At 32.2% G+C, this 14,077-nt stretch overlaps 1 protein-coding gene across 1 annotated transcript in view; it reads right to left on the reverse strand.

Moving 5' to 3' along the window:
* LOC132911139 (uncharacterized) overlaps positions 1 to 10,502 on the reverse strand; it is a 54,710-nt gene extending 44,208 nt beyond the window's left edge. Inside the window, exons 1-2 of the mRNA XM_060967537.1 lie at positions 10,401 to 10,502; positions 7,249 to 7,362 (exon numbers count right to left, since the gene is read on the reverse strand). Coding sequence (XP_060823520.1) covers positions 7,249 to 7,315 — 67 coding nt within the window. The 5' untranslated portion in view covers positions 7,316 to 7,362; positions 10,401 to 10,502. The remainder of the gene's footprint in view (positions 1 to 7,248; positions 7,363 to 10,400) is intronic.
* Positions 10,503 to 14,077: the final 3,575 nt, after the last annotated feature.

Below are 14,077 nucleotides of genomic sequence, written 5' to 3' on the forward strand. Positions count from 1 at the left end.
CCCGTGACTCTCTATATAAACCAGATTCCATCCCTCGGGTAAGATGGCCACCAGATGTCTAAACATCCTTATTACGTTTCCTCAATAATCTTGAAAACCCATTATAAATTTTAGCATTTTTTATAGTTGATGCCCTTAAGGGTAACACTGCTAGCGTGCGAATCTGGACCAGCTCAAATTATATTATTACTTGTATTTACACTTCTGTATTAAAATATATTTTCTACTTTACAATTTATCTACGCGTTCCTCTGTTCATACATCTAATAACCTCAACAAAAATGTTTTGTGTAATATATATAAAAAGTTTCTAGGAGTGTTCAAATACTTTCATGTACAACTACATGCTGAATATAACTTTGATTTGAGTTACGCTTTGTTTTATGTTGCAATACACTTGCAATTTTTGGCAAAAAGATACGTCGTGCAGGCTCCGTGTAATAATAATTCGTGTGCTATGGGTATATATTCATAGAACGATTAAAAACACAAGAAAAGCTATTTCTTTATGAAAATAAATGACAGTATTTTAGGATGTGATTACGTTAACCGATCTATAAACTTTAAATTTCTAATTTCATTTAGAAAGCGCTCATTTATGTTATAACCTTCTCTTGCAAGTCTCAATTCCCATCTGATCTCTGCATCACAGAACCAGATAGTGCATTACTAAACTGGTCAGCATAGTTTTGCACCTTAGAAGAGCATCCCCAAAGCTTTGCATGTTCATTAATGTATCAGTCACGATACGATCTAGTTTACGAACTTACATTAGCACTTAACCTACCATTAAGTATATATACTGCTGCTTATAAGTATGTGGAAACCTTGGTCGATTTATAATAACAATATCATCATTTATAATGAATATCATTAAGATATATAAATTAATAGCACTACTTTTTATTTTCTTCTGGAGTCAATGTAAATGTCATATGAAATATAAACTGTTTAGTTAAAATCTTATCGATGGTATATTAAAATAAAATACATAATTCGTTGAAATGCTGACTAATCTCAGATATAATTGCCAGAATCACGATAGACTCTTGACTAATTTGGAAAGATTTTCTTCATCGTATCTATATTTTTTTTTTTTTTTTTTCTAAGTTATATCTTTTATGAGGTCTATTGGGTGTTTCCTTTTTAGTCTTCTTGCGATATTTGTTGTGTTGCACGTTTCAGCTGCCAGCTGGTTCGGGTGTATTTCTATTCTTGTTCTGTATCTTGTTGCGAATCTGGTAATCTCCTCCTTGACCGTTGGTATTCCGAGGTCTTTCCGTATGCCCTCGTTTCTAACGTACCATGGGGCGTTTACTATTGTTCTAAGGATTTTGGCTTGTATTGTTTCGATTTTGGTTATATGACTCATTGCTGATCGTATCTATATATGTATAATTTGACACTTAAACAGACGCCGATATTAAGATGGCGATATTTTCATTGCGTATTAATCTTTAAGAGAAAATTGAATCGAATATCGTGCCATTTGGATAAAAAATCCCAACAATAGGTCTTCATATTTTTAATATTGAAATAATAATATGTCCACATATTTTTGATCAGTAGCGCGTACGTATAATGTATAAGGTACAGTTGGACCTTAGTAAATTGAACCTCTATAACTCGAGAATCTTTGTAAAATTGCAATTTTGTACATTCCCACCTTCTCCAGCATACGAAAACGAGTTTCAAAATGTATGAAATAATACCCTTTCGTTTCATAGCAATAAACTTTAATAAATCAAGTTATAGCCGAAAATATAATCTTCATGCTTATTATTATTATTGGACTTATCGTTTTCTATATTTTCTGTAAATAAATAAAGATATTTCATAAACACGTCATATATCCAATGAAAGCCATCCCAAGTTATCAGAAACAGTAACGTTTCTCAATAAAAAATAGTATGAAACGAGGAAGACAATAAGCTTATAATTCGCTAAAAATAGGGATGTTTTTAAAATCTTCAAAGTGCTTCCTCTTTCAGAGTGATTTAAACTCATCTAATTTTACCTAATAAATTTATTCTTATCTTCTACCGTTTGAAAGCTATAACTTGGTCCAAATACACGCAGTATTCTAGCGGCAATACTGTGAATTACTTCAAATAAATCGTAAATTTCGATGTTGCTGACTCTATTGGCAAACTATCTAATTTGGTCAATGCATACAGCTGCTGTGTCTTGAGAGGTAGATAAGTAGAGTTAGAGCGAGTGCTATGTTTGAAATTGCGCGTTTGTGAGGATAATCTGAGCGGCGCGACGATGGTCACACGTAGAAATCAAACACTAAAATCGACACCAAATATCGAGAATCTATGCGGTTCTCAGAGATTTGTCAAACTTTGCAGGAGATAGCCAGATTTAAAAAGAAAATACATTTAGTTGACAAATGTTATAGTTTCTGCGTGCATCTTAATCCTTTTTAATCCTGTTCGCTCTAACAGAAGATCGTATCGATGGCTAAATGCACAAATATTGTGTGTCCACTTGCAGTGTTCTCGAGAAAAACAGTTTTAAAAATTCAGTAAATTGTTAACAGATCGAGGAACATATAATAAATAAAAATATTATTTTGAACAAATTTATGTGACTTTTATATACCATAAAAAGCCAGTCAATAATTATTTGTTGTATATGAAAGCTCAAATTTTACAAAAAGTGAACATACGATATTTGTGCGGTAAGTTATCGATATCGGATTTGGTCACGCTATTTACACGTTACATAGCAACCAATAAATAACTGTACATGGAAAACTGTTTCAACACTTGTCAACGCGATTTGAGTCTCAATTTCACTGCTGCTACGATCGTACAGTGAGTTTAAAATTGACATTTTGTCGACATGTTACTTTATCGCATACGTATAACGTAAAACGCGTGGATAAATTGTAAAGTAGAAAATATATTTGAATATAGAAGTGTAAGTACACGTAGGAATATAATTTGAGCTGGTCCAGATCCGCACGCTGGCAGTGTTACCCTATGACTGAAAGCCCCGAAGCTATTGTTACGGATCGAGTTCTGCTTTCCACGTGTTACATCAAATGCGATGGTCCTTGCGAGGTTCCTCACGGTCTGGCCGCCAAGACCTACGCATTGTTACACCGACCCGCAACAAACCTAAGGAAATACCATAAACCGAATCTGTTCAGTTTCATTTCTATTCATATAAGTATTTTCGGTTTACGGATGGTTCTTATGTTTTTGCACGCTTTTACCAATTACGGAGAAAGCGGGTGTCTAACGAAATAACAGGCTTTTCCCATGAACAAGGATGCCCATGAGCCACATATGCTTTTCTTTGTCTTCATAGTTTCATTTATTAACAAATGGGCATCGCGGATCGTTACCCTCACTTTTCTACAGAAAAATATGAACGACGAATCCACGTTCTTAGTTCAAAAGGGCACACCCACACCGAGCTTTCCTTCTTGATGGTACGAGACGGGTCTGCGACAGTTCATATAATCTTTTCGTACAAAAAACTTAACTGTGTTACCAATAAAGGCAGCCATTTACTGAATTAATTGGTTGTCATTTAAAATTACGCGACACCATCGTTGCCTGTCTACTGTTTATAGTACTGTTAATATACTGTTTTATACTGTCGATGGCTTCAGTGCTTGAGAAAACTAAAAAGACCAGATGTAGAGTTTTTTTAGAAGTAGTGACCACTTCAACAGTTATTATAGTTACTACAATAGAAAACACCCAGGAATTTTTGTCCCACCTTGTATCAATTTAGTAAAACTGTTAATGTGTTTTTGTCAGCAAAATTTCGCATATGCTAATGTTGTGTGAGAAGGTATCCATATGTGCATATATAATGCTCTTCGTACAAGTATGTATATTAATGGGCAGTCTAAGGAAAGTGTCTATATATATGTATACGTCTTAATATTATTATTTCTGTACTCAATTTATTTTTATTTTCAAGGAATAAAATATATTTTAAATACTCATTCCGAATATAATAAAATATTCAAATATTTTATCATATTCTTTAACTCGACAAAATGAATATACTTTATTTGCCAATATCTCACTTTCTATTTAAAATACTATTTTCTTCGAATCATAGAATAACTACTACTTAAAACACTATTGAAAATATTTTTTCTCGAAATTTTACCCAGCTCTGTAAAACTCCTTCTTCTAATCACAAAGGTAATGAAAGCACGGAGAGTGTCTACGAAGGGAGACTATGCAAAAGTGAATCGTAGTGTGCGAATCCACACAAAGGGTGCAAGAGACAGCAATAAAAACCTACTTGCTAAATCACTCAAAATCCAGTAAGCTTCGGTTCTTTGTACACTTTGTACACTTTGTACACTTGAGCCTTACTTATTTCCTGTAATTCCAACAATACTCGAGCTCGAATATAGCGTGCACGATATAACGCTACTTGAAAAATGTACTAACTTTGTCTTCATATTTGTTCATTTGTGCCACTTCCTACCTTTTTTCTTTTAATATTTCATCTTTTTTTCGAAAAGTATATTTAAAGAATTTTCACGCGAAAAAAATATAGATATTGTAGAATGATTATTAGAACATTCGTATTTTCATTTTTTCTACCATTTTTTATCCTTTTCGAATTTGCATTTCAAGTTTCTTTCTTCCTATTATCCTGCGATCGTGAAAAAAGTGTTTATATAATAAATAACTAAGAAACATCTTATGAATATACATATGTCTTGCATGCTTCACTCTTCAAGTTATGAATGTTTAAAGAAAACGTTCAACGTGTCTATCTCGTACCTCACACACGCTGCTCTATGCCTTAATTTCGTATTCATGCACGTATTCACTCGAAAATACCAGGTGTTCTTCGAATAATCTCAAATCCATTTTGCATCTTTCCTCACCGTCGTGTATATTGTTCGCTTACGTTGAGTTCACGGTAGATTATAAGTGACCCCAAAAACAAAAACTTGGATATAGATCATGGTGATCATACAATGGATCCATCCTAGCGATTTACGATGGTGCTTTAAGGAACAGGCTTCCTTTAAGGAAACGAGGCGAAAACTCGAAACATTTTCTTTAATTTGCTTCTATAACTCGAAAGCTAAGGTACGTAACTTGACGCTTTTCATTTGTTTTCTTATGTGGAATATCAAATTGAGTTAATTAAATTTCAATTCTAACGAAGCAAGATCTAAGATTCTAATGAATGTCTGACAGTAATGCGACGTACTGGTTACTCGAGCGAACACGACAGGAATTTCGATAGCCGACCTTGCAGCGATTTCTCATGGCAAAACCGGCGGATAGAAGGAGCCTGTGCCCTGCGCGAAATTTTCGTGCCAAAGATTTTTGCTTCACATTGGTCCTGAATTTTCCATAATCTACGCTAAGAAAGAAAATTATGTGATGCGAACGTAATGTAGCCACACAGAAGGACGAATCTTTGAAGAATTAAGGGGATATTCTAGTCTAGAAATTTGATAAAATCGAAATTTTTTTCTTTTTATATTTCCAAAGTTTAGACATTCAAGAGTATGTCCTCAAAAGGATTTTTCAAAATTCCCATTATTTAACGAGTTACAGCGATTTTGATGACGCGGCAACTAAACTGATCCGACCGGAACAAATCGACCAAAAAGCAAAAAGCTGTGGCTGAGGGCGCTATCGACGAATTTGTCCATGAAAATCCTCCTCTAAATGACGATGTATTGAAAGTTATAAAGCCAATCTACGAAAGTTGTTAGAACGATGTTTGGGTTCTGAAACTCAGAATAATAACGAATCGTTAAATTCCTTGATATGGACTTTTGCTCCGAAACACATTCATGCAGGAACGCGGACCATTGAAATTGCTACTTTTCTCGCTGTTAGTATATTTAATGAAGGTTTTATACCCATTTTAAAAGTACTGAACGTTATGGGAATCACGATTGGTCGAGAAGCCCACGCGTTCGCTGTCAAACGGGACGAAACTCGGATCGAACGCTCTGAAATCCGAGCTTCGGATGCTTCAAAGGAAGCCAGGACTGCTCGTCTACACGAACGAACTTCAGAGAATGAACATTTTGAAGTGGAGGAAGGTCCATTGTATGGAGCGGGAATCGCCGATTGAAATAATCTAAGTATACCATACCATTATGTGAGTAAAACTGCGTGAAACTATACTCAAAACTTTAAACGCGTTTTTCTGGAAACTACTTTTTTCAAGCTGGCGTGCACGATATCTCAAGTTCTACCGAACCGATTTATTTGAAATTTTGCATGAATCTTCTCTATATGTCCCTCTGTCGCTTACTAGATTAAAGTCAAAAATTTTAATTTTTAACTATTTTTAAAAACTGTGGAACTGTTAAAAAAAACGGCCACCATTTTGTAAAAAAAATTTTTTTTACTTCTCCGACGTAGGGGCGATAGCGACATCTTTACTGATTAAGAATCCGTTGGATTCCTTGTTTCAGATGACCAGAAGGATTGGAAACATGCACACCAGGACATCTCTTTCTTCGGATATTATTTAAATTATCCAGTGTTGAACATTTTTTAGCCCATGAAATTTATTTCACTGTAACCATTCTAAAAAAATTACTTGAGTTACCGATAATCATCGTGGATGTCAAGAGTGTTGGAAATCGATGCATATGAACGACATTGCAGCGTACGTATTTATATGTTTCTAATCGTGTAATGTCACTCGTGTGCATTGCATGATTAGAAACGTATATCTGCCGAATCGCGCAGCGATTCATTACACACATGCTGATTATCGGTGAAAACGATGGCACGTACTTTTCTTCGTAGTAAATTGAAATCTGCTAGTCGTCGCAAGACAAATGAAATGTGCTAGTTTTTCTAACACACGTCGACATGTCCTTTCTGTAATTTCATATTTTTCCTATTTTATTTATTTATTTTAGCATGAAAACAATACTGTGCGCATTAGTGTCTGGTATAGAATAAAACGAAAGAGGACACGCGCATCAAGCGTTAAAAAGAAACAAAAGATACTTCAATCGCTAAGATTTTCTGTACAATAGATACACACCTGTCTACACATTCACGTATAGGGACACATTCGCTTATTTAAACGTGCTGGTTCAATAAAACGTGAAAAAGTCGATTTCCCCACGGTAAAATTTAAAGATATGTACGCTTGTCTCTTCGATCTTCTGCAATTTCTCAATTTGAAATAGCAAAGTGAATCGAGGACCAAGCGTGATTTTCGAATTATGTACAAATAACGAGGGTTTGTCTCTTGGGTTTTTGAACTCACCATCTGGATAGGTCGAATTGATTTCATCGGTCACGTCCAATTTGAATGGTGTCGATCCGACGATCATGTCGTCCGGAGCTTCCTTCAGCTCTAGTTCGATTTTTATCACGTGCCCTAAACAAACCAACACGATAAGATATGTGTACAATCGTTAACGAAGTAAGCTTTTAGATCAAACTTTTACGATTCTTGGGTGACATTTCTCAGGTTGTTCGGATTTCAATTATGTTTTTATTAGTATGTTGTGCTTTGGCCCGAACATTGCACATTGCTTTTATGAACATTCCAACTTACTTTATTATCTGACTAGTGAACTGCATACAGTGACCGCAAGAAACATTAAAGTTTCTTGTATATTGCGCGTGTTATATAAAACACTTTGAAATTATATCAGCGCTATAATTTGGCGCGACTGTCATGATTATATTGGAAAAATTTGCACCCTATTTAGTCATATTATCATGTTATTGCTTTCACGGGAACAGTCGTGTCAATATTACACTTGCACTTTGCGCCAACGTTTCGTAAACATTGCAGTCTACTTCTTTGGAGCAGACCTGAAACTGGTTTCAATACATGACATCCTACCATCGTAAAAGCTTGAAATCTAATATTCAGTTATATTATTTTTATAAAATGTTCTTCCGATAAATGTAGCGTGCTTCATTAATAAAAACATCGTGCTATATTTAAAAAAATGAACAGAGAGAAAATACATTAAAATCTGAACGTGTAAAAATACTAAAATATACATATGAAAGTATGTTGTAAGTAACCACAAAATAGTTGACATCGATGGTTAATAGCGAGTAGAAGACTCGTAATAAAATTTGTTTGCAAGTAATGCTTAAATGCTTCGCATTAAAATTATATTATTCCCTTAACGACTGGTGCGACGTGTGTGTACAACGTGACATTCGTAAAGATGGGACGGTAGTGGTACACATTGAGTTAATATTTTTTTACATGAATTTTACTATCGTAGATGGTTTGCAATAAACGTAGGTTTTCAGTATTTCCCGAAGAAGACCGTTAAGCAAACAAAATAGTCTCTAAACTTGTCGCCTATATTTATTTTATTGATGATGCAACAAGAATGAAATATTCAAAGAGTTATACATATTCAGAACGATAATTTAAATTTCTTCTTTAGATATGCAGAGTGTCTTACACAATTGTGACCACGCGATTCTGAAACGATGAAAGATGGAAAAAGGTTTCATAAAACGGAATTAAATGTGTTGACAAAGTGTTTATGCCAAAGATGTAGTGTTTTAAAAATTTGTACGTCGCTTATACCTTTCTAAATAGAATTCTAATGTTTTTTATAGGTAAATCGATGGGCTTTTTGATTATCCACGGTTGGCGCTTAGTTTAAAGAAGTATTGCAATTTTAATTTTGTCAAATTTAGTGTACGAAAGACAAGGAAAACATGAACACAAGAGTATTTCTCCGCGTCTTTTCGTAACCACCATAGTGCAAAGTCTTATAAAATTTATATTGAGATATCTTTTAAACTAATCGCCTTTCATTCTTTTCTTATGGAGAACAAAAGATCGATTGGTGTATAAAAATTTAACAATTCTATTTGAAGAATGTAGATAATCTGAAGGTATTCGAAAGGCATTTACGGAATTATCACGTACACTAAACCATATATTACATGATACTCCTTAATTTCGTCTAATGAAATTCCTTTTTATCTTTTCATCTGTTTCAGAGTGATAGTGAATTGTTCAAATTACGTGCAACACTCTGTATATATAGGTACAATTATTAATTCATTTAATTTATTGTTTTCTAGCTTGTATTCTTGCTTTTTATTTAGTTCGTCGCGGTATTATCCTTTGTATGATGACCCCATTGAAACACGTAACTGCCCCCCGCCCCCTTAAATAAGGTTCTATCTAAATGTCCTCATCAATCATTTTCTCATTTTTCAAAATACGTTGAAATGTTTGAACTGTTGTTTACCTTTAGAGTAATGTTATAATGTGCAGTCTATTATGAAATTATAACTAAATATTTTTAATTGAACGAAGGAAGACGAAGGAAGACGGTTTTGGTTTAGAGACGACACGTTAAAGGAAAGAACTTACTAATCAATTTGAAAACTGGAATATTTTTCAAGCATCGTTCATTTACTTTCGTTGCTCCTCTTCGAAATTTTGTTCTTAAACCGATTAAATGTTAATAATGCTGTGAGAAAATGTAGAAGATTGCTATACTTGAATAAAAATAAACAATCAGTATTGTAAACTCTATAAATAACAGTATTAAATTTTATAAGCATAATATAAATATTTGTTGAACAATATTTTATGGCTCTTATTATTTACATTTTCGACCCCTTTCATGAGTTTTTGCATAAAAGTCTTTACAAAATTCTCCTATGATTAGGTATTTCTAATGATCTGATATTTCTCCTTTTCCTTATTACATTTTATATGTTTTGTCATGTCTTAAATATTTTTTTAAATACCTGTCTAAAATTATCAGTGGTGGAAACTACTACAAAGTAAGTGTATTCTATTTCACTGCATTGAACTTTTCGTGTTGCTACAATGTAAACTTGCAGTTAAGATACTCTTGACCACTGTGTTATTCATTTTTAAATTTGCATTTCTATCTTGTTTAAATTCATTCATTCTTGTTCAAAATACAAAAGACATTTTTATTACGTTATACAATTGTTAGAGTTTTCGTGATAACTGTTCGTTTCATAAAGATTTAGTACAAACCATAAAATGATATTACGTAAATTTAAAAATGAAGTTGATAATTTTGTTGAAATAATTATTCAATTTTTAAGGTAGATTTTAATGCGTAGAAAGATATTGATAATTATTATCAAGTATGTCGATTAAATTTATTGCAGAGGTAGTAGTAAGGGTGTGTGTGTGCGCGCATCATGCGTGCTTTCTAATTGGTTAAACTATGATTGTGAAGCGTGCAAGAAACGCAATTGAATAAAGAGGGTGATTGTTAATATTAATGTTTAAATTTATTCATCTAACTACTATACAAAGAATGATATAAAGAATGTGATAAAACAAAATTTAACAGGTTGTTAAAGTTATAATTAAATTCATTAAAAACTTCAATTTCATTTCTTTATATTTATAACGTTCAATTGTATGTGTATACATACCACTGCGATTAACATCCAGATTCGTGTCAGATGATACTGTGTCATGTTCTTCAGATCGATTTCTTCCCTCCACACTGACGATCGAGAGATTTCTACGTTTCTCTGTAACCGCAAAAAAAGACTTAATGAATGTAAGGGGCTTATACAAAAGTTTAGTGAACTAAATAACGTGACTGAACAATGTGTTTAATAATTTGTTTATTTTTTCAACAAAATCTAGCAACTGTCCTTGACATTAAAAAATACCATAAAATATAAAGAAAATGTTTTTCCATGTTTTTATAGTTTTCTATGAATTTTAATGTTTTTATGAATTCTGATATTAACGATCGTTATCAAGTGTATTTCGAATATGATGTAATACACGGGTACGTAGAATAAAACATTTTTATGAAATAAATGGAAAATAGTAAACATATGTTCACACTCATCTACTAGGATCGTTGAAAAGAGTTACAAGGAAAAATATAGAAAAATGAAAATAAAAATAAAGTATCATTACTGTAGAATATGAATATATATGATGTAAAAAGGTACTGATATTATGATATTAAAAAGGTACTGAATTAAATTGAATCGATATTATGAATTAGAAATGTACGATATTTTCTTGAATAGCGTGGAAAAATGTTTCCGTATTATATTTTTTACACAGTTCTCTTTTATTTATTATACATTTATATATAGTAAAATTCAAGTGACGTTAAGTTAGGATTAGGGTTAGGTTTAATAAATTTGTAATTTATTCATTTTGCCAAACATGATCTGTTTTGGTTGAAAACAGCTAAAACTATTATAATCGTAATTTAAATTTATCGTTCTCAGCGTCTTTATTACATATGCACCAAAATACAATAAATTAGGTAGCTATTAAAAGATATTAAAGGATTAATGTAATATTTTATATGGTTAAAAAGGTTCGGGTGTTGTTATATCGAAAAAAGTTTTCATTAAAAAAAGTAATTTGAAATTCATAATATATATCAAGTATTAGAGATATATTAGAAGTATAATGTTTCTTATACGACTTTTGAATAGAAGTACAACTATTGATCGATAAGTATTATTAATGGCATAAAAATCTACAAAAGAATCAAAAACTCTTACGAGTTCTTCAGAAATTATATAAATGATTACACGATTGATTATTATACACAGTTACTAAACTTCTCTTGAAAAATTCGACGAGATAAAATCTCCACAACCCTCTCAGAGGATTTTAGCTCTCGTTTTAAACTTCCGAATAACCGAGGTTGAATTCTATTAATTATCTATCCACTTCTAATTTAAAATTTACAAAATTCTGACGTATAACGATTTCAAATAATGCTTCAGTATAATGATTTCATCTAATTAAACATACTTCCAATCGTCGTCCCGTTAAAGAAAATTCTTGTTTATACCGCGAACGATTACTTTCTCTATACATTTTCAAGGATATAAATAAAGATCGTAGGAGAAAAACATGACAAGTACCGTGTTGTAGTTTTTTATAATTATACTGCTACTTCATGCTTAAACAGAAAGATTTTAATAATAACTGGTACAATTGTAAACAAAAACAACCAATTAAATTCAAGGATGTAAGTTTTTGAAAAATAGATGATATCAAAATTCAGCGCATCAATAAAGTTTTGTAAAAATCAAAGATATAATTATTAAGCAACATTTATATTATATTAATTAAGCGATATTTTGACGTCTTTAAAATTTTGTTGTATCTTTAATAATAAATTAGTTATAAAATTTGTAAAAGATAAAAGATTTGTAAAGACAATTAGCAACAACTGAATGTTAAAACTGCTCCCTATGGAAAATAGTACGTTGGATTTCTTGTGTTTTTCCCTGTATTCTTTGAATACAGTAGCTCGTGAAAGTTGACTCAATACTTTTTATGAACATTGTAAAACATTTTATAATTTCATTAGTATTATAATGACGCAACTGCCATGGGTATATTGATAAAATTCGAAACGATTCTAGAAATGTATACAAAAGTTACAAGATACATTTACTATAAGTACATATCTTGCAGAAATCACAAAAAATAAATGAGCTATACTTATTGTATGCTGTGGCTATCACAGTGTTTTTCATAGTATATGTATATCACAGCAATTTTTTACTAGTCGTAAGTTTGCAGTAAACATCTTGCAACTGGTATATATATTTGTTGAGGTTATTTGATGTGTGAACAAAGGAACGCGTGGATAATTTGTAGGGTAGAAAATAAATTTTAAATACGGAAGTGTAAATACAAATCGGAATATAATTGAGCTGAAAGCCCTGAAGCCATCGTCGCCTGTCTACTGTTTATGATCTGCCTTCGTCCCAGTCGATTGTCTATACGCTGTCGATGGCTTCAGTGCTTGAGGAAACTAAAAAGACCAGATGTAGAGTTTTCCTAGAAGTGGTGACCACTTCAACAATATTGTCAGATCGGGTTCGCATTTTGCCAGTATAACCATCGCAATCGCGTGTCATTATAATGTAAATAAAATTTCAAAATGTTTATGTAACACGTAAAAGATTTTTACGGTAAGCGTACGAGTACCTTTCCGAGCTATCGTAAACATATAATTCACTGTAATTGTTCTTACTGAATCGGAATCTGCAGCCTGTCTGCTTGGAGAGAAAGAAAAAAAAAAATACACTCTTTTCAAATATCTTATAACAACTTCTTTGTTAGAATCTTCGTCTCTTATATAATAATCTATAATATAATATAATAATCGTACTCGTTTCTTTATTTCGACAAGAGTTTAGACAACCCACTTAACCGTGAGAAAGGAAACGTCTAGTGAATCACAGTCTCGTATTTCTGGAACGAGGGCTCGCTTACCACTAAAAGCTCGATAGACAGTGGATAAAAGGCTGGAAATCTGTGTAGAAGAAGGATAAAACGAAGATAATTAACATCAAGGCATCGTCAGCTTCTTCCATCTCTCCTATATCCTTCTTTATCCACCAGAATGGGAACGTTTCTTTTTTACTTGATATCTTTTCTTGCGAAAAATGGTGAAGTCAATTTAGGAAATTATATTGTGTTGGGCATTTTAAACAGGCTTAAACTGAACTACACGTTGAGTGCAAATTTTGTTACATAAAACTACCTTTTTCCATCTTAAATGAAAACATTCGCAAAACATTTTTCCTTAGGAATTTATGCTTAAATAATATATATGCACATGCAATAAGAAGTGAATTTGAAACAACAAATTATCCTTAGTGGACAACAATTTTTTTAATTATAGCAATTAACTGAAAAGTTCCAAACTGCTGTGAATGCAATTATAATTATAATAAAAGTATAATTAATTTATAATTCTTACGCTATTTTATATTTATTTAATACGCAATAATGATTGTTGATTCATAGTTAATCTTACTGCAAAAATTATAAATTTGTGTAATTAACTAACGGGTAGAGAAAATATTACGTCTACCCGCACTTGAAATTTTTTCAAGAAAAAGACCCTTCGTTTCTGAGAGAAATAGATTTGAAAATTGTGTACTGGGCCAATTCTCAATTTAAATACGATCAGGCATTATTTTCTTGAAAATAAAGTTTTCAACGAAAAAATTGTATACCACTAATTGTATACTGCTAATTTTCTGGTCGTATCTAGTCGGTAATTAGCCAAGTATACTTGACCAATTTTCAAACTCGATTTTCT

Source organism: Bombus pascuorum, chromosome 10 (genome assembly GCF_905332965.1).
Source record: "Bombus pascuorum chromosome 10, iyBomPasc1.1, whole genome shotgun sequence".
NCBI classification, from domain to species: Eukaryota; Metazoa; Arthropoda; class Insecta; order Hymenoptera; family Apidae; genus Bombus; species Bombus pascuorum.